The 27202-nt window shown below is 39.9% G+C and overlaps 2 protein-coding genes across 3 annotated transcripts; both read left to right on the top strand.

Moving 5' to 3' along the window:
* Positions 1-1197: 1197 nt before the first annotated feature.
* Positions 1198-6142, top strand: TMEM139 (transmembrane protein 139). The gene is made up of 4 exons (XM_017814716.1): positions 1198-1319; positions 1542-1627; positions 2644-2952; positions 4284-6142. Exons 3-4 carry the CDS (start codon positions 2705-2707, stop codon positions 4690-4692), a joined length of 657 nt encoding a protein of 218 aa, XP_017670205.1. The 5' UTR covers positions 1198-1319; positions 1542-1627; positions 2644-2704; the 3' UTR covers positions 4693-6142.
* A 1427-nt stretch (positions 6143-7569) lies between these two features.
* Positions 7570-26524, top strand: CASP2 (caspase 2). Of its 2 annotated transcripts, none has more exons than XM_017814709.1 (10): positions 7570-7863; positions 13130-13297; positions 15001-15076; positions 16456-16550; positions 17989-18165; positions 19385-19513; positions 19954-20044; positions 23633-23782; positions 23874-23983; positions 24600-26524. In XM_017814709.1, exons 1-10 carry the CDS (start codon positions 7714-7716, stop codon positions 24732-24734), a joined length of 1281 nt encoding a protein of 426 aa, XP_017670198.1. In that variant the 5' UTR covers positions 7570-7713; the 3' UTR covers positions 24735-26524. The 2 variants fall into 2 exon arrangements, with proteins under 2 accessions (XP_017670198.1, XP_017670199.1); XM_017814710.1 differs by lacking the exon at positions 24600-26524 and adding an exon at positions 20154-20215.
* Positions 26525-27202: the final 678 nt, after the last annotated feature.

The raw sequence follows: 27202 nt of genomic DNA, 5'->3' as shown, positions 1-27202 counted from the left end.
GCAATCATTCATGGTGTGAAATTTAACAAGTCAAATGCCAGATTCTGCATCTGAGATGGAGTAACACCAGGCACAAGTATAAACTGGGAGAGGAGTGGCTGGAGAGCGTCCTGCAGAGTGGGCCCTGGGGGTGCTGGTGGGCAGCATCTCAGTGTGAGTCAGCAGTGTGTGCTTGGGCAGCCCCAAGGGCAAACCACGTCCTGGGGAGCATCAAACACGGCATCATCAGCCGCTCAGAGGGAGGGCATTGTCCCACTGTGCTCAGCATTGGTGTGGCCTCACACGGACTCCAGGGTGCAGTTCTGAGCCCCACCATTTCAGAGGGGCGTGAAGGTCCTTGAATGTGCCCAGAGGAGCACAACAAAGCTGGTGGAAGGGTTGGAAGGCATGTGTTGTGAGGAGTAGCTGAGGACTTTGGGCTTGTCTGGTTTGGAGAAAGGGAGGCTGAGGGGAAACCCCCTTGCTCTCTGCAGCTTCCCTAGGAGGGTAAGAGTAGAGGGAGGTGCTGATCTCATCTTCCTGGAATCCAGTGAATGGACACGTGGGAATGGCTCAGAGCTGCGTCAAGGGACATTAGGAAACATTTCTTTACCGAGAGAGTGGCCAGACACTGGAACAGGCTTCCTACAGAGGGGGTCAATCAATGCCCCAGGCCTGTCAGTGTTTAAGAGGCATTTGGACAATACCCTTAATAACTGGCTTTAACTTTTGGTCAGCCCTGAAGCAGTCAGGGAGTTGGGCTAGGTGATTGTCGTAGGTCCCTTCCAACTGAAATTATTCTATTCTGTTCTATTCTATTCTGTTCTAATTTTCAGACACACACTAAAGGTTCAGATAACAGAAGTAATTCAGTACCTGTTCTCTTGCTTATCCCCAGATACATTAGGGAGTAAAAAGGTTTTTAACTCAGCCCTCTGTGATATAATAACCCATTGCCCCCCTTTTTTCCCCCTTTTTGTTTGTAAAATCAAAGAGGACATAAAAAAAACATTTGACAAAAAGCACTTGATCAGGATAGAAAAATGTATAGTTTTACATTTTACAGAACTTGTAAATAGTTTTATGTGTGGGCCATGTGATGTGGGCTGGGCAGGCAGTTGTTCCTGCTTTGTGAGGCAGAGTTCAAGATTCCTTTGCTACGCAGGGAAAAAAAAAAAAAAAACAAACAGAATTTTCAGGGCAGTTTCACCCATTAAAGTAAAGCAGACCAAACAGATACGACACAGGTGAGCACTCCCCCACTGCTCACTCCGCCTTCTTTCCTAATGAGTTTCCTGCTTTTGTGGGACAGACGGAGAAGAGCTGCAAAAGAGTAGAAGGTATGTGATCGTCTAGAAATTGCTTTGGATTCAGAACCTGGAAAAAGGAGATTCTGCTTTCCCATGCAAAACTCATACAATGGGATCTTCTCGTTGTTTGGTACCTTCCCATGTTTAGTAGTTTCCAACTTTTATTTTCAAAAGAAATCTTCATTGTTTCCCTACAAGAGAACTCGAAAGGAGGAAGGGAGAGTTCTAACTGGTGTCCTATTCTTGGATCAGAACGGGAAGCAGCAGTGCACATTTTTCCCTGTGATGAAGAGAGAAGTTAAACCATGACTGCTCCTACCTACCAAGACCTCTTTCTGGTAAGTATATGCTGAAAAAGAATGTGTTTCTTTTGAATATATACATTTAACTATTTTTGCTGTAACAAGGGGACACATTTAGTGTGCAAAGGTGTACATGTTACACAATGTAACATGGAACTATATAAAACGGTATATTTGTTTGGAGATGCATATTCATAAAAAACATGCCCCTTGTGTCATGCTTTTTTCCTTCAAAGGGGTCTTCATCAAAATAGGGGGATGCATGTAGGTTAGCAGAACACATGTAAGACAACTTAATTATGGTATTCTTGAATACCACAGGTCCCTAGTATTCATTCTATATTGACTGCACATAGTGAAACTGCTGTCTCTTTCACTGAGATGGGGTTTGGAACGCAGGACAGAAAGGGCTCTTGTGTTTGAGAATGGTGCAAAAATAAGCACATCAACAGAGAAAGAACTAAGGATATAGGCAAATATTCAAACTATGCCTACAATTTGCAAAAACACACGTACCCTAGCTATATCCAGAACCTAAAGTAACATTATTGCTATAATGCTACACTGAAGTTAGATTCTCAATTTAGTGGGGCAGACGGGCCCATTAAATAAGGCTGCTTTTCTTCCAGGATCTGAATGAATATTTGCATGTTCATTATGCAACATACAAATGTCCCAGAATTAACCCTTAAAGTTATTCTGTGTTTCACTTTCATAGTAACCTCAAATCTGCATCCCAGACTGCTCTATTAAGCCAGATCTTTTTAGATATGCCTGGCAATAAGTACTTAGGGTCTATTTATGCATTTCATGTCTTCCAACTGTGTGTCCAAGTGTTCCTATTATTCAATATGTATTCACACAGGAAATTCTAGCACATTTACACTGGTGTGCATTTATGCGGATTTCGCAGACTTATTATGTATGTGCATAGTTCATGTTCTCATGATGTCCTTTGTCTAGTATGCTCAAGTTCTTACTTTGGTCATGATACTTATAATGTGTTTATATTCTCATGTTTCATGTTGAAAAAACTGTTCCATCTTCCACAGATGTCTGTCCCTTTAACTGCTCATCTGTTCTCAACTACCTGCTACCACCATCTATACTACCATGTGGTTAGAGACACGCTGGAAGAACATCCGCCAAACCTTGCTGCTTCTTTTCACTGCTGCTCTTCTCATTGGTGTCACCATGCTGGCCATTTCATCTAATATCAACCCAGTAGGCTATTTCTTTCTAGGGGTAGGGGGAGTGTGCCTGGTTGGCTATTTGCTGAGTGTGTTTGTTGAGTGTTACCTGAGGAATCAACACCGACATGACGCAAATGAAATGCCTCCGAACAGTCAAAGCCAAGCAGGGTAAGCAGCAACCTGGTTATTGCTCTTTAACCCTCTCACACAGTTTTACACACAGTTTTGCTGCCCTTCCCCTGGGGCAACAAACACAGACTCCATTCCCAAAGACAAAAGTTGTTTTCAGGTTGTTTTCCTTCATTCTTCAGGTGGAGGTTGCAAATATCTATGCCACGCATCTCCTGTATCTTGTACAATATGTATTTTCTTCCCCCCGGAAACTGATTCACTAAAAATTTCCAAGGTTGAACAGATCCAGGCCCAGTTTTATTTTACTTTGAGTAATCGAGGCTTGCCAAACAATGACTCAGACAAGGAAAAAGAAAAAATGCTGAAGCAATACTGAATCTTATTTGGGTTTAGTTCTATAAAACTTATCTCTGGAGCAACTGTTCCTTGGCAAACTTTTTAAAAGAAACCTGTATCTGGATCTGTTTCCAGTCTTAAAATCCCAATTTGACACTAATAAATCCTGATTTTGAGAGGCTTTGAATACTTCTTTTTGGCTTCATGTACATTTGCAGGTTCTCAGTATCACCTAATTTAACCCTTGTTTGCCTACTATAGTTGACAGGTTTGACTTTATTTGTATCTTTGCTTCCTTGTATAATCCAGGTAATCATTTTCCACACCCATAAATGACTTAACACTCTCAAATACAGGACCTGTGGGAGGAGAAAAAAATGTTACTATGTGTTTATTTTTAGAAAGACTACAAAAAAAAAAGTCTATATTGGGCTCTGCTAGCTTGGGGGCATATTAGAAGAAAATTAGTATCTTTTATTTGAAAATATGACCTGAAAAGGAAAATGTTCCTAAAGTAGCATTTTTTCTTCGCAGATAATTCTTCTCAGCACAGAACAACTAGTCCTTGTTTAAATGAAATGAAAATACTAATTTTCTTCAGTTCTTAAAAATAGATGAACATTGAGCTAATGTATTAAAAAAGCAAGGTCCTGTTTTATTCCAAGAAATAATCAGTAGTTAACAATTCTTCGTAATAAATTTTAACTGGTAGGAGATTTTAACTGAGGGACATCAAGCTAAGCCTAGTACACAGAACTGAACAGTGGGGGTCACTTCACTTACTCTGGGGAGTGTGGGAAAATGGTCAGATGAGCCATTCTCTGTACCAGTAAGCAAGACATTAAGTTGGCTGGACAAGTGAACTGATCCAGGGGCAGAATACATACAGCAATACCACGTGAGATACCCTGTCTCAGTCTCATCTATTTGTTGATTGTAGCATGGTCCCCATAGTACATATGTGCTATCTGCCTCTGCATAAACTAAGCAGTAAAACAACCAATGTAACTGGCCTTCCTCTCTTGCACAAGGGTGAATGCTGCCTATGAAGCGCCCACCTATGATGAGGTGATGACCATGTCATCTCCAGCAATATGGACGATTACATCCAACCCAGGCCCAGTGCCCTCGCCATTGAGCGAGCCTCCTCCTTACAGCGTCGTTATCGAATCCTCTGGCCAACAAGAGATTATGGTCGAGGCTCTCCGGGTGTCAGTGCCACCAGACATGAGGCTCACCTCTGAGACAGACACGGGCTCCAGGATACAGCTGCAGCTGGTGTTGCCCCCAAGACCACAGCGGTTTGTTTCAGACATCCATGAGGAGAGAGATATTGAAGACAGGTTTGAACCACTAGAACCACTCACTCCACCACCTGCTTATGAGAGTGCCATCAGTGATGAGGTCTTTGAAGATGCTTGCCAGCCCTCTGCATTATGATTACTTTCACCTTCCATGAATACAGAACCAAACCCTTACCCTAATACAGAATGCTCCTAGAAAGAAGGTGAAAGGGCTGAGATTTTTCATGCCTGAAACTGTAAAAGTTTGTCTCACCATTCTTTGAAGCAGAGTTGAACTACAAACACAGCTTCTGATGTCACTAGAATCTTTTCACACAAAATAAAAATCGATGCAATACCACAATGCTTTGACTTGGCAGATACATAAAACCACTGTGAGGAAAGTTGTGTTATATACGGCAACATTCTCAAACTGAAGATACACCCTAATGGGGGGAAAGAGCAAATCATGAGAACAGACAAGGTTATCAAAGGACCTCTGAAGAAGGACTGTAAAATGCAGCCAAAGGAATCTGCCTGGGAAAGGGGAGGAATAGAAACAGCACTAAGCATGTTCTGCCTGTGCATTACAAACAGCAATATTGCTGAGAGCTGTGCAGTCATCAGCCACGCAGAAATCCTTACAGAGAGACCAAGCCTGCACTTCCCGGAGTTGCTGTTTTGTGGCAACAAAAATTTATGGTTTGCACTGTTTGTCGCTGCCCCTCTGCTACGCCTGTGCCACATCCTCAGCTGTGCTGCACTGGAGCATGACTGAGGGAGGGTGGCTGTCTGCATCTGGAAGCTGGTACCACCCAATATGTGTCACTTAAGGTTAAAAAGCTGACGGCAAGCGTGGCATCATGAAATTACTTCTGTTCTTCACAAGGTTCTCATCCCACACAGCCGGTAGTGTACAAGAGAGGGATAATTTTTCCTCCTGTAAGAGAGACCGGCAGTGCGATATAGACACATATAAGCATCCTCTGCCTAGATCAGTAGCCTTGGTGGCTCTACAGCAAGGTGTGTGTCTCTGCTGTAATACAGCCCCTAACAGATGGCTTGAGATATTTTACTGTCATCATGGCAAGGACTTGCACGGAAATCTGTGTAACCACACTGCACTCAGAGGCTTCTCTCTGGACTCTGGAAAGGTCCAGTCTGTCTGCCAAGGCCAGAGCTGCAGTGGGGAGCACCTGAGAATAATAGTCCCAAGGCACAAGTGGTCTTCATCATGATGGCTCTAGGCTGGAGCCAGGTTTTAGCTCTCACTGATCAGTGGTGATGTGCAGTTTCTTAAAATGGGTGAGTTAAACTGATAGCCTCTGCAGTGTCAAACTGGTCTACATGCATAGACCATGCAAGGAGACATTCATGTCTGGTGAATGTCCAAATTAAAAAATAAAAATAAAAATGGTGGTCCGAATCGCCTCATGAAAGAGAGCAGCAATCATCACAGCCTTGCTCGTATGAGTGCATCATCTTGAATTCCTATGAGGAACCATCAAACCACAGCTAGAAGCAAACAAACTATTTCTTATAGTTTGATACTTTATAGTTCAAAGAAAAAAAAAGGACCCTCTGTGTTGTTTGTAAATAAACAGGACTGCATTAAAAATTCCTGGTGGCATCATTTATATTTCCTCCCAAAACAACCACTCCACAAAGCCCTGCTTTTGGCTCACATTCTGCTTATCTGATAATCTTGGCTTAGAAAAAGGAGAGGTGTTCCATTTCTGAATGTACAGCTACATCATTTTAATAATTAGTGATAAAGGAGATATGATACCTCTATCATAGAAGTATTGTGAGAGACAAATTTGCGATAGAGGCAATGCAATTTCTTTAAAGCCAATCACTACTTGTATTTCCCTCCTCTAACTGCAAACAGAAAAGAAAAATCCTCACTAAAAAGTGATATGGGTAGACCACATAGGCATAGAAACTTTGAGTCTTAAACTGGGCAACTCTGTGTGCACCAAACTGCCAGGAGTGAGGAAGAAATTCACATAACCACCACAGATTAAAAATTGGTCAAAACAAAGACCAAAAATGCCATCAGTTATGACCACTTGGATTTTGTCTTCAGCATCTGTAAGGGTTTTCAAGCCTTTGGACTTGTGTTAAGCTTTAGCATGTGGAACTCCTGCACACCAAGGAGCAACCATCTGAAGCTTTACATGACGTTTTTGTAAGTCTTATGAGGAACAGCTGTGGGAGCTGAGGTTGTTTAGCCTGGAGAAAAGGAGTTTCAGGGGTGACCTTATCACTCTCTACAACTACCTGAAAGGAGGTTGTAGGCAGGTGTGTGGGGGGGTGTCCTATTATCTCAGGCAACTAGCGACAGAACAAGAGAACATAGTCTTAAGCTGTGCCAGAAGAGGTTCAAGTTAGCCATCAGGAGGAGTTTCTTCACAGAAAGGTTGTCAAGCGTTGGAACTGGCTCTCCAGGAAGGTGCTGGAGTCACTGTCCCTGTGGATGTGGCACTCAGTGCTATAGTCTAGTTTGACAAGGTGGTGTTTAAAGGTTGGACTCGATGATGTCAGAGACCTTTTCCAATCATAATGACCCTGTGATAATATGACAAGTGTTGCGAATTTGCTTATGCTAGAAGGATGGTCACTTTGATCTTCCCTTTGTATTTTACATGTTCTCTGCAAACCCTGTGCGCTCCCTGTCTCCCTCTGAATTACTGCGCGTTATCTTTTCTGATTTCAGCTGATTTCCGCTGAAACGCACGTGTAACAAAACACAGGAAACAAAACCTCTAAAATTAAAAAAAAAATAAAAAAAATTCCAAGAACCGGTATGTTCGCAAGGAAAGCTGCCCTTGTTAATACTCTCTGCAGACAGGACCGTGCCGCCCCACTACAACCCCCCTGCCATGATTCCACCCCTCCACCCCCCGCCCCTGAGAGGCCGCGCCCCAGCCCGCGCGCGGGCAGGAGGCGGCGGGAAACCGCTCCCGCTCCCTGGGAGGTCACGTGACGGCGGGAAAGCGGGTCTCGCGCTTTGAATCGCGGGTGCCGCCGGGAAAAGGCGGGCGGGAAGGGCCTTTTCCGTCTGTTGTGAGCGGGAGGCTGCCGCCCGTGCTATCCCTCCTGAGCGAAAAGTCGGGAGGAGCGCGGGTGGGTCTTTGCCGCTGAGTGTGCCCCGGCTCTCCCCTCTTCTCCCAGGATGCTGGTGGCGTGCGGAATGCAGCGGTGTCACCAGGAAGCGCTCAAGAAGAACCGGGTGATCCTGGCGAAGCAGCTTGTGTTGCATGTACTGGTGGAGCACATGGTAGAGAAAGACATCATCACCCCGGAGATGGTGGAAATGATACAGGTACGCGGGGTGGGCTCGCCTGCGCCGTGGCCATTATTTCTGGCCAAGCTCGGTGTCGTTCTTAGGAGTGGCAGCATGAAAGAAACCTCAGTTGTGTGTTACCTGCACATTTTAACGTGATTGCATTTAGGGAACGTGCAAAGCCATGTGGGGTTTGATTGTAGCGTGCAGAAGAACTGTGAGGTGCTTTTTGCAATGTGTATTTTGTCAAAAGTTCACTGTTTGGGTGCTGATGTGCAGTTGCAGCAGGCTGCACTTTGTGGATCGGAGTCCTTTGTTGTCTTTTTCCGCCTTTTTTTTCTCCACTCGTAGAAGCAGAAATAGTACATGTTTCCAAAAGAATACCGTGAAAGCAAGTAAATGAATACGTTGTCAACCAGCTTGCTGTGGCACGTTTCGCACAAAGAATTTGTGCTGTATATGTGTTTTTGTAAACTGCGTGAAGAACCTTGCAGGATTCAAGGCCCACTCTCAGCTGACAAATGGGCCTGTGTTTGTAGGCCTGTGTTACTTACCCTGTGCAGAGGGTACTATGGAGAGAAATCATTGGAAATAGCTTGGGATTTCTTCCAGAGGGATGGTAGTGCACTGAACACCATGCAGGATGGAGATACAGGTCTTCAAAGAAAGCAGACTGGAAAGGAAATGACTGAAGTTGCACGTCAGGTGCATCTCAGGAACTCAAGTAAGCAACTGAGAGTTTTTAGTTCCCTAGTAAAGTTGATGGTCCTGTAATAAGAAGAGATTATGAACTATTTTCAGGGCATCACTGCTGACAGTGTAAACCTGAGACTGATAAGATTCTTGATAGCAATGACAAAATAACTTCCAGATTAATTTTGAGTCATTGTCAAAGATAACATGAATCACTTCGCATACTTTGGCTCAGTGTCAAAGATAATGACAGATTCCTCATGGGACCTGCCAAGCTGTGGGAGATGCGGGCAGTCTTACCTGAAATAGTTCAAGTCCCTTCTTGTACTGGTTTTGGCTGGAATCATTTCTTCATAGTACCTGGTGTGGGGCTGTGTTTGGATTTGTGCTGGAAACAGTGTTGATAATATAGAGGTGTTTTAGGCATTGCTGAGCAGCGCTTACACAGAGCCGAGGACTTTTCTTCTCGCCCCACCTCAGCAATCATGCGGGGGGGTGGAGGGGGTGAGGCACGTATCTGAGACAGCTGACCTCAACTGACCCAAGGGATATTCCACAATATTTGGTGTCATGGTCAGCATATAAAGCTGGGGGAAGACGAAGGAAGAGGTGAACTCTGAGAGTGACAGTGTTTGTCTTCCCAAGTCACCTTTTCACGGGATGGAGTCCTGTCCTGGGGGTGGCTGCACACCTGCCTGCTGACAGGAAGCAGTGAATGAATTCTTTGTCTTGCTTTGTGTGTGTGGCTTTTGCTTTACCTATTAAACCATCTTTATCTCAAGTTCTCTCGCTTGTTCAGTTTTGATTCTGCCCACTATCCTGCTGGGGAGGGAGTAACTGAGCGTCTGGGTGGTGCTTAGCAGCCCACGGGTCTTGAACAGCAACATTGCTGAAGTATGGGTGATTAGTAGGGATGTTCATTTGATGGCCTGCAGTTTGTCACTGAAGGGAGAGTGAGGGGAGGGGAAGGAAAAGGGTAAAAAAAAAAGCCCTCTGAAAGTTAGAGTAATGCCAGAGATAATACTCCTTTTGGCAAGATGCTGCTGTAGTTGAGACGTATTAAACTGAGAGGTGAAGAAGACTAAGGGAATCTTCCCCTCTAGGTGTATTTGAGTAAAAGGAGATGCAAGAATACTCAGTAATGGATTATCAGTAAGGAGAAAGGTGTTATGATGGATAAGTGAGGTAAAGAGTAATAGCTTAGTGAAAAAATTCTGCCTAATACAATACACACACATAACTAGGAGTTTAAATGTATATAAACAACAATAGCAGCCTGAGCAAGAAAGCGAAGGGACTTGAACTACTGTTGCAGGGTATGGACCTGGAAATTGCAACAAAAATGGAAATATGGCAGAGGTGGGCAGAAAGCATTCACAACTGGAACAGTAGTACTGCAAAATATGCATTGTACTAGAAGGATAGAAATGAAGGGAACATTTACAGGATAGTACTAGTCATAACAGTGCCAGAGAGAAAAAGTAAGATGCCTGAAAAAAAAATCACTTGAATGGAAAACACTTTGTCTTCCCTTTCATTTTTCTGTTCTAGGTCTGTGAATTTTTAATATTCTTCCAGTCTCTGGCTCAAGTGTGAGCAAAGGTCTTAGAAGTACTGCTAGGTAGCCTGTTCTTGAAAATGCATTCTGATGCCAATCATCAGGTACTTTAGTGGAAACAGGAGGAGCCAATTGTCACTGTGTCTGATAAAAAAGCATAGATTTTCCTGGATATTATAACTAATTGGTTATATATATATATATATATATATCTCCCCCTGCTCCTCCAGTAAGTCGGGAAATCAAGATCAGGATAAATAGTTACATTCTAAATCATACTGTCTTAAAAGCACAGCAGTGACATTGGTCCTGTGAGCTTGATTTAAGATGAACAAAAGAAGAAAATGATTCTGGAAATAGAGCACTTAAATAATCTTTTGTAGTCTAAGGAAAGTCAAATAAACCAAGTAGCTCAGGGAGATGAAGTAAGGATGAAGTTTTTTCAAGTGTGAAGTGTGAAACCAGTACTGAAACTTTACCACAAGTAAGAAAAAGGTGGGAGGGGAGGGTGTTGCTGGAAGAGCCACAGAAGACAGAGGTGATTGGGTTGGATGAAGAGCTCATAAGGAATATGAAGAGTAAGTAAAGAGTTTAAGGTGTACATTGGAGAAGAATTAATAAATAGAAGCAGCTTCCTTTGATGTCTGAAATGTGGGGAGATAGTAGGATCTGACAGGAATGAATTTAAATTGGGTCATTCACAAAGATATTAAACAGTGTGAGTTTTTTTCCACTATATACACTTTGAATAAAGAGTAAAGGAAAAAAAGTTGTGTTTTCTTTGTAGTGAAGATGATGTAAATAAAATTATCTAGGTGAAGACCCAGAAGAGGGGAATTTCGAACACAGAGTAAAAACAAGATGGAAATAAAGTGGGATAGTGGAAACAGCTGTTTTTAAGGCAAAGTCCAAAATCCACTTTTTAAATGCCTTCTTCTCAGAGCATGAGATGTTCTTCCAGAGCTCTAGGATGGACCTTCAAAATGGCAGATAAGGTAGCAAGAGCTTTCTCTTGCTTTTTAAACAAGTGGAACACTCTATACTGTAAGCAAAGACTGAGACTATGTAGATTTGGAAATTTAAATACTCTGTGTTGATCACTAGATAGTAATGAAGGGATCACTGTTTTTTAGAATGTTTGTAAAATACTTATGATCTTTTCACAGATTTTGTGTTTATATTCCGGCTCAATAAGACTAATATTATGGAATGTTGACAGAAATTCAGAATTTGTTTTACAACCAGTTCCTGTTATGCAGATTATCAAACCCATCTGTGAGGGTACAGAAATAAATTAAGGATGTATTGGAAAATAAAATGAAAGAAGTGTGTCTTAGGGAAGTTTTACTTCTGAATGTTTGCTGAACATTATTTAGTGTAACCTAAATGTGGTGTTGATGTGGAAGTTAAAGAGGTACAGCCTTTTGGGTGTTTAATGAAGCATTAAGGAAGAAGTCTTCCAAAAGCTGACTGGTATATATACAAATATGATGCATACATACATATGCAGAATATGAACGTTATGGAAATTTCTTAACTTTTTAATAAAACTTAAAATCCAGTTCTTAAGGTCAGCTTGTGTTCTTAACTATGATTTATGACTTAAGAGTCACAGACTACGGAAACATTAAGTGAAGAAGATGAGTGATCCTCAGCTTGTCTCAAACAGCTGCAGGCCTACCAGAGAGAAATAAACAATTCATATATACTTTGGAAATAAGCTCTCAATTTACTTTATTAGTTAAAATAAAACTCAATGAGCTTACAGGAAGATATAAGTGTATGGAGCTGGTTATTTTCTGTGGACTAATGGAGAAATGTTACTGGGAGAAAGGGGAAAGTGCCTTCATACTTCTGGAAAGACACAAGTGCATGCACCTCTAGTCAACAGTGCTCTGAAAGTTGAGGATTCTGCCGGAATAGGGAAAGGTACTGGCAAGGGGACAAGGCCATTTATGAGGAGCCTGAAAGAAAGTGACTTGTTTACTGTAGCAAATCAAGACCAATTTATAGAAAGAAGTTTGATAAATAAGGGAAAGGACAGGAGAATACTGAAGTCAAGGAACACCATTGATACAAAAATAAATGCTGTTAGTCATGAATGAATCTAGCTCTGAAATTCTCAATAGGTTCATGAACATTGGATCAACAAGATTTTGCAGTATACTAAACTATTTTTAAATTTTATGAAAGAAACCAGGTGATGTGATGTCTTCTGTAGCAGAAGATATGTGCCTCAAGGCACTGTTTTCCTGTGATTGCTGTCTTGTTAAGCCTTAATTCTCACCAACTGTTTTCAATCATCCACCAAAAGGAGACATCTCAGATCTAAGTGATAATTAAAAAAAAAAACCACAACACAAAACTTATTTATGATATCCAGTATTTTAGTATGTGATTTTTGGTGTCTTTTAGACTTCACAGGGAAGGTTATTATTGTATAAATTATACATTTTGTTGGCAAATGCCCTGTTAGTGTTCTAACAAATAGAACTTCTTGACAATGTTTAACAAATACATTAATTTCATTTTTGATGGTTACTTTTTCACTTAGACTAGAATATATTGCCTCATTGGTCTAAATGTTACAGTCTGTACATACCAAGTACCATTCTGGAATTGACTGTATATAGTAAGTATTTTACTTAATGTTTTCTGGAGGATTTGAGTATCTGCATGTGACCATAAACCATTGGATAGTAGTGGAATCATGTTTTGAACTCTTTGTATATTCAATGAGGAAAAATAGATACTATTCCAATGGTAACTGGAAGTAAAAGTTTGGAGAGAATATGGTGTATTACTGTGCATGGTAATGTATGAATTGTTGGCTTGTTGTATTGTTGTATACTCTCATCCTTGAGCAAATAGGAACAGAGGAGTGTGAACAAAATCAGCTAGGAAGAGTATAATAATGGATCTAGCATAGATAAGCATAGTGGTGAAATGTTTATCTGAAATTTAAAAAGTAGTTGTTCTGATAATTCATTGAAAATTAATTGTGTCGCGTATTACATAGAACGTGGATTTTGTTTTCTTTTCCTCTGGGTCTAGGCGAAGTCTGGGAGCTTTGACCGAAATGTGGAATTCCTCAATTTGCTGCCCAAGAGAGGCCCTAATGCCTTCTCAGCCTTCTGTGAAGCTTTACGAGAAACCCAACAGCAGCATCTGGAGGCAAGGATCTTGAAGACAGTGTCCGACCTGAGCCGTGAGATTGCAAGGGTATAACAGTTTTTTAAAAAATAAGACGGGTGGACTGCATTTCAGATTGGGTTGGGGACAAAGGACTCTGTCAAATGGGGAAAAAAACCAATTGTTTACGAAAAACAGGATGGGATTTTCTTGCAAGTTGAGGCTTGTAGAAGCCTTAGTAAAAACTGAGAGGAGGGAATTTGGGAAGAAGAGGATTTTCATTCTACCACCAATCACAAGGTGGAAGAGACCTCTGGAGGTCACCTGGCCTGACTCCCCTGCTCAAGCAGCATCACCTTCAGCAGGTTTTCCAGGGTCACGTCTGGCTGGTTTTTGAATATCCCTAAGGATGGAGAATCCGCAACCCCTCTGTGCAACCTCCTCCAGTGCTCAGGCATCCTCAGAGTAGAAAAGTGTTTGCTGATGTTCAGATGGAGCCTCCTGGGTTTCAGTTTGTGCCCATGGCCTATGGTTTTGACACTGGGCACCACTGAAAAGAGCCTGGCTTTGTCCTCTTTACAGCCTCCCTTCAGGTATTCATATGCATTGATAAGTTCCCTCTGAGCCTTTTTTTCTTAAAGCTGAGCAGTCCCAGCTCCCTCAGCCTCTCCCCATATGTGAGGTGCTCCAGTCCCTTCATGTTTGTGGCCTGTTGTTGGCCTCTCTCCAGTATGTCCGTGTCTCTTGTATAGAGGAGCCCAGAAGTGGACACAGCACTCCAGATACAGGCTTGCCAGGGCTGAGCAGAGGGGAAGGATCACCTCCCTTCATCTGTGCTGCTGGCAACATTCCTCCTAATGCAGCCCAGGGTACTATTTGTCTTTGTGCCAAGCGTACATTACTGGTTCCTGTTTGAAATGTCCTTTACTGCCAAGCTGCTTCCCAGTTGGATGGTCCCCAACATATATTGATGCATGGGATGGCTCCTCCCCAGGTGCAGGGCTTTGAACATCTCTTTCTGAACTGTACAGTGTTCCTGGGTGTTCTTGCATCCAGCATGTTGTTAATGGATGTCATCATTAATCCAAAAACTGCAAAGAAAATATTTTCTCCAAATTTTTTTGATTTAACATTCAGTGGTTCTCTGAGTAGGAAGCTACTGAAAGCTAGTCTTGTCTATTGAGGAAAGAGATACTTTTATTTCTTTCTTTTGGTGTTTTTATTTTCACTTTTTCACTATCTGTAGTTGTTAGCATTGAACTAAAGGAAGAATTTTGCAGATTCCATATTCTTAGTGCATTGGCAAGGATGGAAACTCTCATTAAGCATATATTCTACAAAGGAATGGAGACAAGATACTTTTGAACAGAGATGTTCCCTTATTAAAATATAGGATTTTTTAGATTACGCTCTTCTGGGTTTTTTTGTTTTCAATTTTCCTTTACTATTCAAACAATGAAATCTTGACAGCAGACAAAAATATAGGAATCACTGGACAAATTTTTGGCCAAAACAAGGAGAATATGATGACCTCAGTGTAAGGTTTCCAAACTGAGAATTTGGATAGAAGTAGAGATGAGCAAAGAAAGGAAGGAGTTTTATATTGAGAGAAAATGCTGGTACCTTGTCATGATATTTTGTTTGGATGTGAACCGTAATATTATTTTCAAGTCATTTTTATGTGTAGGTAAATGCATGTATCTTTTTTCCATGATAATGTAAGGCTTGTACCATAGATGAAAACAATAGGTGTTTTATGCTACCTTTTTATATATTTGTTGGATGTCTTGTAGCTTGAGCACTGTCATGGATCAGATCTTCCATTCCCTGTCAGTGAGTCCTGTAATTCAAAGAGACCACGCTGGATTGGTGAGTTGCGTGTGACTTTGTGGGTACTTGATTTGATATCTATTTGGCTGCTTCTAATTTCTTAATAGTCTCTTAATTCAATTCTAGAAATAAGCTTGCCACCACTTTGCTCATCTCAGGAATACAACCTTGGCAGATAAAGAGAGTGATTTAGGCTAGAAAATGGAAGTGAAATAGTATACTGGAAGAGAGAACCAAATTAGTTTCTAGTCAGCTTCATTTACTCCTACAGGAAATTTTGTTGCTTAAAACAGTACACGTCAGTAAAATTTTAGATTTTTCAAAAATTTCCTTCTTTGTTTAAGATTTGTAATAGAGTTTCACTGAACTAGAGCTGTGACAAGATACTGATTTTTGGGCAGTATGCCTTAACTTTAACTTATTACTTGGAAAAAGCAGTCAAAGTATAAGGCCTTATGTGTGTTACATGAGTGCAACTTGGTTTTCTGTAGCTTCTGTCAAATGCAGCAAATCAGCTTTTTTTTAACATGCATTTGTGACTTAGACCAGGGAACTGTTCTAATAAATAGTTGTTGGAATGAATCTCCTTGCTAGTATTTATGTTGCTTGTGATAACGTCTGGAGTATTCATTTTCCCTAACTATTTTTTGGAGACTTTTTTGAGTTGTGGTTTTTGTTTTTTTTTTATTTATGTGCAACGGTTTTAGGGTTTGATTGTTTTGATTTTTTTAGAGCATATATTCCTCCATCCAGGAGAACCATGCCTCAAAAGGCTGAAAAAGAATTTCAAAGGAGATCGTGAATGTCATTAGCTCAGTTTCTTCAGTACAGAGGAGTGTTTGCCTGCAAATGGCAAATAGCTGATTATCATTCCCGTCATCTGCTGTTATCCAGAGAGAAGTGTTGCAGCAGATAAAAAAAAAAAAGGGCATTGCACTTTGTGAAAGTTGGAAACTTCTCATTTGATCACTTATGCATGTGTTCAGCATGGGAAGCCTTTTATGAAAGGAAAAACAGTATTTTGTTTGAATTTTTCTAGCAACATTTTGTCAGCCAAACTGTGAAAGGAATAACATACTGTGCAAAATGACAGCACAAGGCTCTAATTTTAGATGAGAATGGTGTTTTCATTCTGTAGACCCAAATTCACTAGGCCTTAGATAAGTGTAGCCCACATACAAGCCAAAAAACAAGTCACCAATTAAAATAATAAAAAAAAAATACCCTTACAGTATGTTTTTCCTGCTGTGTTTCATTTTGTGTCTGTAGTCCCTGATCAAACAAAATTTTTAGGGGTGAGAATAGTATAATACAGAAATATGCCTAAGAGAATATAGTTCAGAATTTGCAAGTTACTTCCTTAATGCAGAGACTTTGTGGTTGAAATTTATTATTATTGATATGTTTGCCTTACACAGGACCAATGGAAGTTTCCTTGGATAATGGAGATGGTCACTCAATTCCTGCAGTGAAATATTGCACTCCTGAATTTTATCGTGATCATCAGCACTCGGTAAGTCATTAACAGAGAAATTCTTAAGATGTGAAAGTTGTGAGGTGTTTGGTCTATCACCTGAACACCTGCTACTTAAAATTTTTGAGTTGAAACGCTTCACTGGGATGCAGATCAGTGCTGTGCTATTTGTGTAACTGAAAAGTGTTACCAGTTGTGATCCATTTGATGTAATTCTCATTTACAAGTGTCAAGAAATTGAAGTTCTGTAACTCTATACAAATTTCTGCCTCTATTTTTTGTTCATGAAGAGCTTGGTGAAATGCCTTTTGTTCTGTTGCTCTGTGTAAGCTGTCAGTATTATTGCCTCAAATTTATCTGACTGTGTCCACATCTTCTGTATGATGACACATCCTGTAAATGACCATAAGGTCATTTCAATTAGTAATCACAGACTTGGCTGTTTCAATTGCCAGCTCTACCTGAAAGAGTCCTTAGGCTTAAGAACCAGGTCAGGATTCTGTGCTGGGTAGTACTAGGTAGAACATCCTGAATTTCTAATCTTCTGCTGCAGTGTTTGAAGTTATGTAGGTAGTCTAATCACTTTTTGTTTATTCTGTTTGTAAAGCATGGGTTGTGGTGGGATGGGCTTAAGGAATAAAATTATTTTGTCTAATGGGGCAAATGCTTCATTAGGGTTACACAATGTGCTAACAACACTTCTGTCAGAGGCTCTTTGTATAGCAAAACAGAGGTTTTTTTTCTTTGCGTGTTTGTTTTTGTTTGGTTGTTTGGTCGTGGGTTTTTTGGGGTTTTTTTGAAACTGTCTATTGAGGTGACCTGATTAATAAGCAGTGCCAGTGTGAACTTGACTGACTCCTTTTACATCTATGCCTGGATACACCTTATTTGATATTCTCCTTTGGTATTAAATTTTACTTCCAATTTACAGGAGTACTAGTAACTGAATTACTATTGATTTGTTGTTGTTAGATTGGTAGGGACAAAGGGGGAAGTTAGTTTGAAGATACTCCTCTTAAATTAGTTCTTTTCCTGTTAAGCTTTTTTGCCCGTCACATAATTTTCAAGATCAATGCCTGACAGTCTCTTGCTGTTACAATTGCACTCACATGCTATTTTACATCTCTGTCTGCTCCCAACAGCAATTAAGAAATACTAGCTAAATGTTATAAAGTGTTCTTCTAGTACCATTGATGGGGATGGCGGAAATATGGGGGACCCTGCAGGGGTGAGGGTGAGGAAAGGGGAAAAAAGTTAACAAGAGCTAATTTGCAGTTTGAAATGAATAAACTGTGTTTCTTTTAAAATGAGAAATAAGCCAATCCAACAATAATAGTATCATAGGCTTATCAGTTGTGGAAGCTTGCAAATACAGGAATATGATATCAAGTTGGTATGTAGGGGTTGCTGTTCTACTCTAACACACTGTTATTTCTTCGTGTAGTTTAAATTTATCTGTTTTAAATCTTCTTCTCAGGCATACAAGGTGGTATCAGAGCCCCGAGGCTTAGCACTTATTCTCAGCAATGTCAGCTTCAGCTGTGAGAAGGACTTGGAGTATCGCAAAGGGGGAGACGTGGACTGTGCTTCCCTGGAGATGCTTTTCAAGCACCTTGGGTATCGAGTGACTGTTCTTCCGAATCGAACTGCACAGGTAAGGAGGTGGATCCCAGTACTTCACAACTGGTATGAATGAGAGTTTGTAACTGTTACATAATCATCGTAAGATGTTCCCTTTGGTGTGTAACTAAGCTTTGAACAGGAAGGTGTGAATTATCACTTATGAATAGAAAATAAGGCTAAATGGGATAATGTCTGCTCACATACTGATCAATATGAGGAAGCTTGGAAGGCAGAGCTCTTACGATGCAAAGCAGTATTACAAAGGACCATGAGAGGTACTACTGCAGTCTGACTCTAGTACAAGGTGCAAGAATTTCTAGACCACACCTTGCATGTGTTTTAAAAACACAAATGAATAAAGTGTACACTTTAGATAGACTTTTACAGTGTTCTGCTGCCCTAAAAATTAAACTTTGCGAATACTTGATGTAGTATTTGCAAGTGTGATGTTTTCATGTCCTTTCATTGATGAAGTCAATTGTCGTCCTATTTATCAGTCTTCCAGTATCTGTGCAGTTAAGTTCCACTTTTTCCATCTTTGCTTTGCTAAAGAAGAGGCTGTGTTTCACTTAGGAAAGTTAGTAGTGTTCCATGACTAACTTAATCAAGCCACTATCCCTGGGAATGCAACTGCTGCCTTTTCCAGCTTCATTTGTTCTTATTTCTTTTAAATCCCTGTGAACCCAGGTGGTACAAAACCTGTTAAAGAGTGTTTTACTCAAGAAAGCAGCTTTTACAACATTATAATAATACTTTTGCACTTGCCATGTTGTCAGAGTTTGTAAAGTTTTTCAGTTTAAATTATTTATTGACCACTAGTGTTTGAATGCCTGAAGTCCCAGAGTATATATCTGTTAAGTTGCTCCAATATACCAGTCAGACTCAAGTGTCAGTGTAAAACCTTTGTAAAATACCAGTTAGTTTCTTCTGTGTTGAATCCACATGTACCAACTCAGGTACTTGCTGCGTCCCCCTGTCGGCCAAGTGATTCTTACTTCACAATGTCATACTTAGAACTGAATATTACATAAAAGAACAAGAACATTTTGCTGGGTTTGGGTGTTTTTTTTTAAATAAAACACATCTTTTTACTATAAACTTGTTCTATGTATGTGTTTTTTGGTTTTGTTTTTGTTTGGTTTTTTTTTTTTTGTAAGAGGAAGGACCGGTTATGTTTTTCCGTGAATGTTGACTTGCATTCCCTGTGCAAGTCTGGAAAGGATTAAACAGGTTTTTTTTTTCTGTTCTAGGAGATGCAGAATGCATTGGAGAGATTCTCCAAGCTGCCAGATCATCAGTACGTGGATTCCTGCATTGTAGCTTTGCTTTCCCATGGTGTGGAGGGTGCGGTTTATGGTAGTGATGGCAAGCTACTACAGGTATATTGCTGTATCCCGATGTGGTGTTGTAGGTTGTCTCTAGGAAAAGTACCAAGAAAGAGGGAGGAAAAGTTTTAAAAAAAATGAAGTGATGGGAGACTGAGGATTCACATTTTTTTTAAATGGAAAAAATAAGGGCTTGTGGGAAGAAAAGGGCAGGAGTCTGTGAGTGGTCTGGAAGATAAAGACTGGCGAGTAGGGGGAAATTATTTCGTTCTCTCTTTCTGTGCAAGTACTAGGTAGAGTGCAAGAACTCAAACTAGCAGTAGCTGGGGTAAAGGGTGGGGAAGGGATGTGTTTGCCACATGCTGAGTTTGGAGATAAAGGAGAAAATACCAAGACTGATGAGGTAATAACCAAAATACAGGGAAGCAAGGTGAGGCTGGGTTTGGCTTATAGAAGGCTACAGTGAAGAATATTTATATTCTTTCTTCTCTCAGTTGCAGGAGGTTTTCCGGCTCTTTGATAACGCAAACTGTCCAAATCTCCAGAATAAACCTAAAATGTTCTTTATTCAGGCCTGCCGGGGAGGTGAGTGCCCAAATGCTAAAAGTACCTGGCATGCCATTAAGGCTCGTTTTGCACACATGCACACTCTCACATTCAACTTGCTGTCATCTCTCCTGTTTGCTTCTCTCAGGTGTAAGTGGGACCCATATTCACCTCCCTCTGCCCTGCTGCTGCCACTGCATCTGTTGCTCTGTAAGTGTCTTTTGCTCTGCATGAGGTGTGTGCATTGACTTGCAGACCTCAGAGCACCTTAGTGACATAAAGCTCTGTCATACCCCACTCATACATTGAGGCTTTCTCGTACTGTGCCTGCATTAAGGGGAGTGGGGCATACGGTGCACAAATTGCAGCACAGCATGGAGAGGTACACTGGCACTGGAGTCTTGTCTGAGATCGTGTCTTTCTCTTCATCCTCCATGTGTTGCGTCTCTTGTGGTTGTCTCTTGAGCTGTCAAAGTTGGTTCCAAGTATTTTTGGGGGTGTGTCTTTTTTTTTACTTTACCCTAGCCTGTTTTCAACCTCAAAATGGCCATTCTTTCTACCCTATTCCTCATACTGTTAGAGAATTCTTAAGTGCTAATGTACAGAACTCTTTCCTTGATTCTCATACACCTGTTCTTTTTCTATGCTTTGTGGTTTTTGTCTTTTTTTTTAATTCTGCTATTCCTTTTCCTTCTTTTTGTAACTAAACACATATCTGTAACTAACCACCTTTTAGATCTGCTAATGACTGAATTTTTCCATCAAGTGTTTGGACTTTCTGAGATCGCTGTGAAATTGCAGATACTCCAAAGTGAAGTTCTGTCTTACGGTTTTGTTTTTTCCCCTTGTGATAGAGATTCTAGTGTATATGCTCTTTCCCCTGCTTTTCCCTTGTTCCTTGCAACTGTCCTTTTCTTTTTATTTTTATCAAGCTTTATAGTTTGTCCTCTAGCCAAGAGGATAGTTCATTAACCTGTTATCTAACCTTGTTTAATCCCAATGCAGGGAAAAACCTAAAGTCTGCGTTAAGTATTTTGGCAATCAGAAACATTCCAATCCCTCTAAGTATTTGGAAATATTGTAACATGCATGTTTACAACATGTAATGAACGTGATTGCTTTCCTTATGTTATTGAACGTTTAGATACTCTTGAGCAAATGTGAATGCTCAGACTCAGTGTGGAAATAAATGCAATGAAATAATTGGTAATTAGGTTTATTTGACTGTAATGTTACCCTAACAAGTCTGTTAAGACTAACAAATCAAGCTTGGCCTTTTTATTCCCCAAAAAGTTGCAGTTAAGAAAGAGTAGTAAAGTTTGCTATGCACAAAACTTTAGAACTGGGATACTCTGAAAGACAAAGGACTGAGACTTGAACAACTGAAAGGGAAAACGCTTTCCTCGATTTAAAAAAAAAAAAAAAAGCAAAACCCTGCCCTTTCTAACCTCTTTTAAACCTTGATTAATAGTTGGAGGGGAAAGCCAGTTACAAAGTAATTAATTGTCAACAAAAATGTGTACCCTTTCATGTTAGCATTCAAAGGTTAGACTAGGCAATACAATTTTTTTCAAAAACAGCATTTAAAAGACTGTATAAATAGTATGGAAACTTTAGAATAGTAGTAAATCTATCAATGCCGTGCAAGTTAGCTGGAGCTATTTGAAACAAAATGAGAAATACACAGGTTATTCTTCTTCCCTAATGTTATGTAGTAAGCCTGCTCTATGTTCTATTAATGGCACATTAAAAAATGTAGCTAAAGAAAATTCAGTAAAGTGTTAATTTCCAAAGAGCCTTTGGCAGGAGTCTACTAAAGAGCTGAAGTAGTCCACCTGCAGTCATGGATCAAAAAACAGTGGCTACAGAAAACAATGGGAAAAGTTTCAGTATGACATAATGTAACTCTGAAGCTGCTTTATATCTGTGTTTAGTGTAGTAGTTGATCCAGAAGAGTAAAGAACTGTGCTAAGCAATGACAAATGGGTAGTTAGCAGTTATTTAAATCAGTTGGCAAAATACTTATCTGGCAGCTTCAGTAAAATGTGAACAGACTAGATCAATCTGTGTGGCTGTTATTGCTGATATAAATTAGAGGTTAAGTGTGCAGAGGGTTAGTGTTTTACAGGTTTTAGGCATGTTGGTAAGTTGACTTGAGTGGTGTTTGAAGACAAATGCACAAGGAAGATGTGTAATTCTGAAGCTTTAATAAAAAAGTTTTGACTTTTTACATAATGTGATGATGGCAGTGTGAATAATATAGCTTGACTGTAAAATTACCTGAGTCTTATCTGAAATAACAAACACCATGAACAGTACACTGAATTTTTAAGAAGGTAGAGAACTGAAGGGATTTGGAAAACTGTGATAAAAGACATGAAAAAAGTGTGGTTAAAAATGGAAAAATTTGCACTACTGCCTTAAAGAGATGAGGAAGAAACTTGATGAAAGTCATTTGAGCTATGGAGCATTATTCTAGGCTGTATCTAACCTGTCAGACAATCACAGCCCTCCCACTGCTGCTTTCACTTTAGAGGAAAAGAACAATGTTGCTGACTTATGAACTGACCATTTCCTGTGCGTAATTATGAGATGCCACTGGTGCCACTGCCTGTAAAAGGGTTAGAAGTCCAAATGTACTTCTAAGGCTTGAGCTGGCATCAAAAACTAAGAACTATCATAACAGGAAGGCCTTTGAAGTGGACACTTTGATCTCCTAAGACTAGTCTGACCCATGCTGTTAGGAAGAAAGTAGAATAATAGATTCTCATCTTAAAAGTAAAGGGGAGGAGAAGGCAAAATTATATAAAAATGTAGCTTTAATTTTGTTACAACATATCTGAACTATCAAAGTTATCACCACTAAGCAATTAATCTAGATTATAATGGAAACTCTGCATCATGTAAAAAAAACAATTGAGAATATTTATACTTTTATAGTACATACTAATAAATCTTAGAAAAGACATCAAATACTCTCTCAAGATTTTAAACTAATCTCCATGTACTGGAGTTCTCATATTTGGGCTCAGATTATTTTGCATTTTACTGCTGCACAATTTATGCTTTTGATTAATACAAGCAGTATGGTAGTCAGGTTTTAGAACTAGGTGAGATACTTGGTCCATATGTTCTATATGTCTTGGAGGTCAACCTGAGCAACTAAAATTATAGCTTTTGTTTGAGTTCTGCAGTAAATAGGTCTTTAGCACTGCAAACTGCACTAGACATTTTTGGATATTTTTAAGGTAGGTACAAGTGGAAAATCAAAACTTTATGGCTAGGGCATCAAATCCTTCCATGCATGGTGGAGAACTGTCAGAAACTTCTCTACTTTCATGGTTATCCCATGATCTGCATAGGAAGAGGGAGGAGCAGACATCAGCATGCAGACCAAGTCAGGTTAAACTGAGCAGTTGTTGTTATCTGCATTAGTGTGTGCAGAAGGACTTTCAGATGAGTTTTTAAAACAGCTGAAGAAGCTTAAAGTTCAAGCTTTCTGCTTGGCAGCGGTTGTGGCATTGCTGACCAGAGCCCAAAAGTAAGGAAGTACAGGAAAACTACACCCAGTAATTCTGGATAATTTCTTCTCCCTCCCCCGCCCCTCCTTGTTTACTGCCACCACAGATAAGTTCGACCAGGGAGTGGATCAAAGAGATGGGAAAGAACGGTCAGATTCCTCAGGCTGTGAGGAAAGTGACGCAAACAAGGAAGAAAGTCTCAAGCTGCGTCTGCCTACGTGCTCGGATATGATCTGTGGATATGCTTGTCTGAAAGGTACTGGGTAGAGGCCCTAATTGTTTGTGCATAAAGAGGTTTTATGTGTCTGTGTTCCCCAAAAACTTCATCATAGACACTTTCCTTTCAGGCACTGTGGCCATTCGAAACACCAAGCATGGGTCCTGGTATATCGAAGCTCTCACCTCTGTGTTTGCAGAGGACTCCCGAGACACTCACGTGGCTGACATGTTGGTGAAGGTAAGCAGGAGTGTATTCACCCTCCCACTTTTACCTGGTTTTTGAAGAGCCTTTCATTGCTTCAAAATGGTAGGATTAGTCAACTGTTAAAGCAGTTTTTCTTGCCTTGTTTGTAGCAAAATTACTATTTCTTTCCCAGTTCATATTTATTTATTTATATGCAGTTCCATAGCAATTTAACCAAAGTAAAAATACTGTTTCTTGCACTGCTTTTGTTTCACTTGTGTGGTCACATGATGAACTTGCAAGAAGAATTAATCTTTCTTGCCAGGAATTACTTTTCTTCTATAGAAATAACTTTCTTTTTCAGGTGAATTCATTCCCTGAACAGGCACACCACATAGCTGTAAAAGCTCTAGTACTCACATAGGGTAAAGATTGAGAAAATCGGAGAAGAAGGAGTGAAGAAAGCAGTGTGATCATGGCAACTTGAGCTGCTGTGGAACTGCACCCTAGTTCTTTCTCCTTCTTACAGTTTAGAGAGGCAATATAAAGAGGACTACTTAATATGTTAAACAGAATAATCTATGAGTACAGAAAACAATGACATTTTTCTTCCATCTTAATCCTTCCAGTCATTTTATTTTTTTTTTATTTTTTTTAATATCACATCTAGGTGAATAGGCAAATCAAGCAACGAGAGGCTTATGCCCCAGACACAGAATTTCACCGCTGCAAGGAAATGTCAGAATATTCTAGCACACTCTGTCGGGATCTTTACCTGTTTCCTGGCTATCTACCAGGAAAATAACCTTCTGTATTTGAAGAGGGATACTGCCAAACCTGAACTTTGACAATGGAAGTCTGCGTTTTTATTCTTATTGACTCTGACATCAGATGTGCAAGCAAGGAATGCTTCTTCATCTGGCCAGTCCAATTCTTGCTTGATGTGTTTTTCTAAAATATTCTGGCAACTCTCTCTGTAATCTGATTCAGTTCAGGGTTTAAAATTCTAATATCCTGATTTGCTTTGTACATATAGAAATTGATGGAAAGAGGATCAGCCCTAGAATTTGGAAGACATGGGAACATCCTTTGGAAGGAGATGTGAGGACATTTATAAACAAAGTGAAAGTGAAAATGGACTATTAGTACAACTTTAAAAAAAGTTAAGCCTTTCTGAAATGAAAATTAGTCATAAAATGCTACTTATCTTATGCTTGTATTTTAAAAATTTTAAATGCTTTCTGTGTGGTTCTTCATACAGGACAGTTTACTACTGTGTATATTAGAAAAAGAACTCCCTTGTAAAGGAGAATCCTCCCCCTCTTTAAAATGAAAGGTTATGTTCTCAGTATTCAGCACTTTCCTACCCATTGTGATCACTTAAAAGTCTATTTTTCTACATTCTTTCTATAGTGAAGTTATCAAGAGAGTTACAAGACATCCCAGATTATCAGCAAAACAAATAGAGACCTAGACAAGTCTGCAGAAGCTGCCCCAGAAATAGGTTTAAATCTATAAATTGTAGATTAGTTCCCCATAGTCACAAGAATGAACAATTGCATGAAATATTATTTTTCAGGAATTTGTTTGCCATACTAGTTATGTGTCATGACTGACAGCATTCAGTCCACCAACTTCTCAGGAGTCTATAAATTGCACTGTACAACTGAAGCCCTGAAACCCTACAGCCTTGAACAAAAGGATCGCTTGTTTTTTTTTAATTAACAAAAATATTCAAGGCAGCTCTTTACAGTCTAAGTATGTTACTTAGATTATTTATCACTGCAGTTTGTTTCCTTTTAAATGAAAGGGAAGAGTTTCACATTATTACCCTATTATGAGTTTTCTTTCTTCAGCCATGGTCATTGGAAAGCATAATCTACCACTTCTTTTGAAAATTTCCTTCACAGTCTCTTCAAGCTGTAACTTGTCTCTTGCTGTGTCCAATTGCAGTTACTCCCATTTGATGTGATGTGGGAGATGGGCATTTTTCTGGTTTTGTGGTAGAGCCTAAATCCTGGGATACTGGATTACATATGGACTACAGGCTGTTCATTTGAGTCTCAGTCTTCTTCATTTTGTAGTAGTAAGCTGGCATAGTTCCTGGCTTACTCCTTTTCTAATGTAAGTATGGCTTTTAAAATATTTTTTTTTAGGATAGAATTATGAATAGGAAGCACAAAGGGATATGAAGGGAGGCTGGAAAACTAGGCATATGCTTTTTTATTATTCTGCCTAGGAAAATGAAGGCTGAGTTTCCTCCAGTTGACAAAGGTGCATCATTAACATTTATCTTGCATTTATCTTACACACAATGTGATAAACGGAACAAGAATCATACTTGCCAATTGGTGCCTTACTCTGGAGTTTAAAGGCTGTTGTACCTTCCTGGAGTATAAACAGTCTTCCTGAGTGCTCCCTCTATGAAATGGTGCAATATTTTACAGATAGGTATATTGATGAAGAGTCCACTCTGATGGATTAAATTTCTGTAGGATTGCATCAAGTTGTATTGTCACTGCCACTTTTGTATGTTCTTTTTGTATACTTGTATTTTACTGCCTTGAAGCATTAAAATAAAGAATTCTTGTTTGATTAATCTGTGCAGTATCTTCCATTTGGAGAATCAGACCTCTGTGCAGAAATGGAGGTTCTATATAAAAACAATTTCACGTAATTTCTTGAGATAGTACATCCCAGAGGCACTTTTGAACTCTTAGGCCTGCTACTTGCTAGCTGCAACCAGTGTGAGTTGCTTTGAAATTTTGATAACACCTGAGCTAAACAAAGGCTAATACATTAGTAAAGACATATGAGGCAGAACCACCAGGTAGGAGGCTGATGATGTGCTTCAGCACATCAGAAAACTTTGGGCTTGGTGTTCTTGCCAAAATGAATGGCTCCTGAAAAAAAGGAGTCTTGGAAAGAGGAAGAGCCCAAACAGAAAATGAAGATACCAGCTGGAGGAAAAATCCTGGAAGTGGAATATCCAAGGAATCAGAGAGCTGCATGGGAACTAATGCCAGGGGATGCCCAGAGGCCTTGATGTGTTATGCCAAAGACTTGTAACTTGGAGCAGCTGTACAGCACAGAACCAACAGAACTTTCTGTTCCACCTTCACAAACAAGCAGTGAAAGCCAATGAGTGTGAAATAAGAAGGTAAAAGCTTTGTTTTCATTAGTTCCAAAATAATCCCCAGTATCCAGACCCACTAGAGGTGGGTCATTTGTTGTCATTTGTTACACCTAGAAGAGTCTGAGTTCTGTTTTTAG

The sequence above is a fragment of the Lepidothrix coronata genome, unplaced genomic scaffold (assembly GCF_001604755.1).
Source record: "Lepidothrix coronata isolate B3197 unplaced genomic scaffold, Lepidothrix_coronata-1.0 Scaffold46, whole genome shotgun sequence".
Taxonomy (NCBI): domain Eukaryota; kingdom Metazoa; phylum Chordata; class Aves; order Passeriformes; family Pipridae; genus Lepidothrix; species Lepidothrix coronata.
This window is presented reverse-complemented; position numbering and strand designations above follow the sequence as displayed.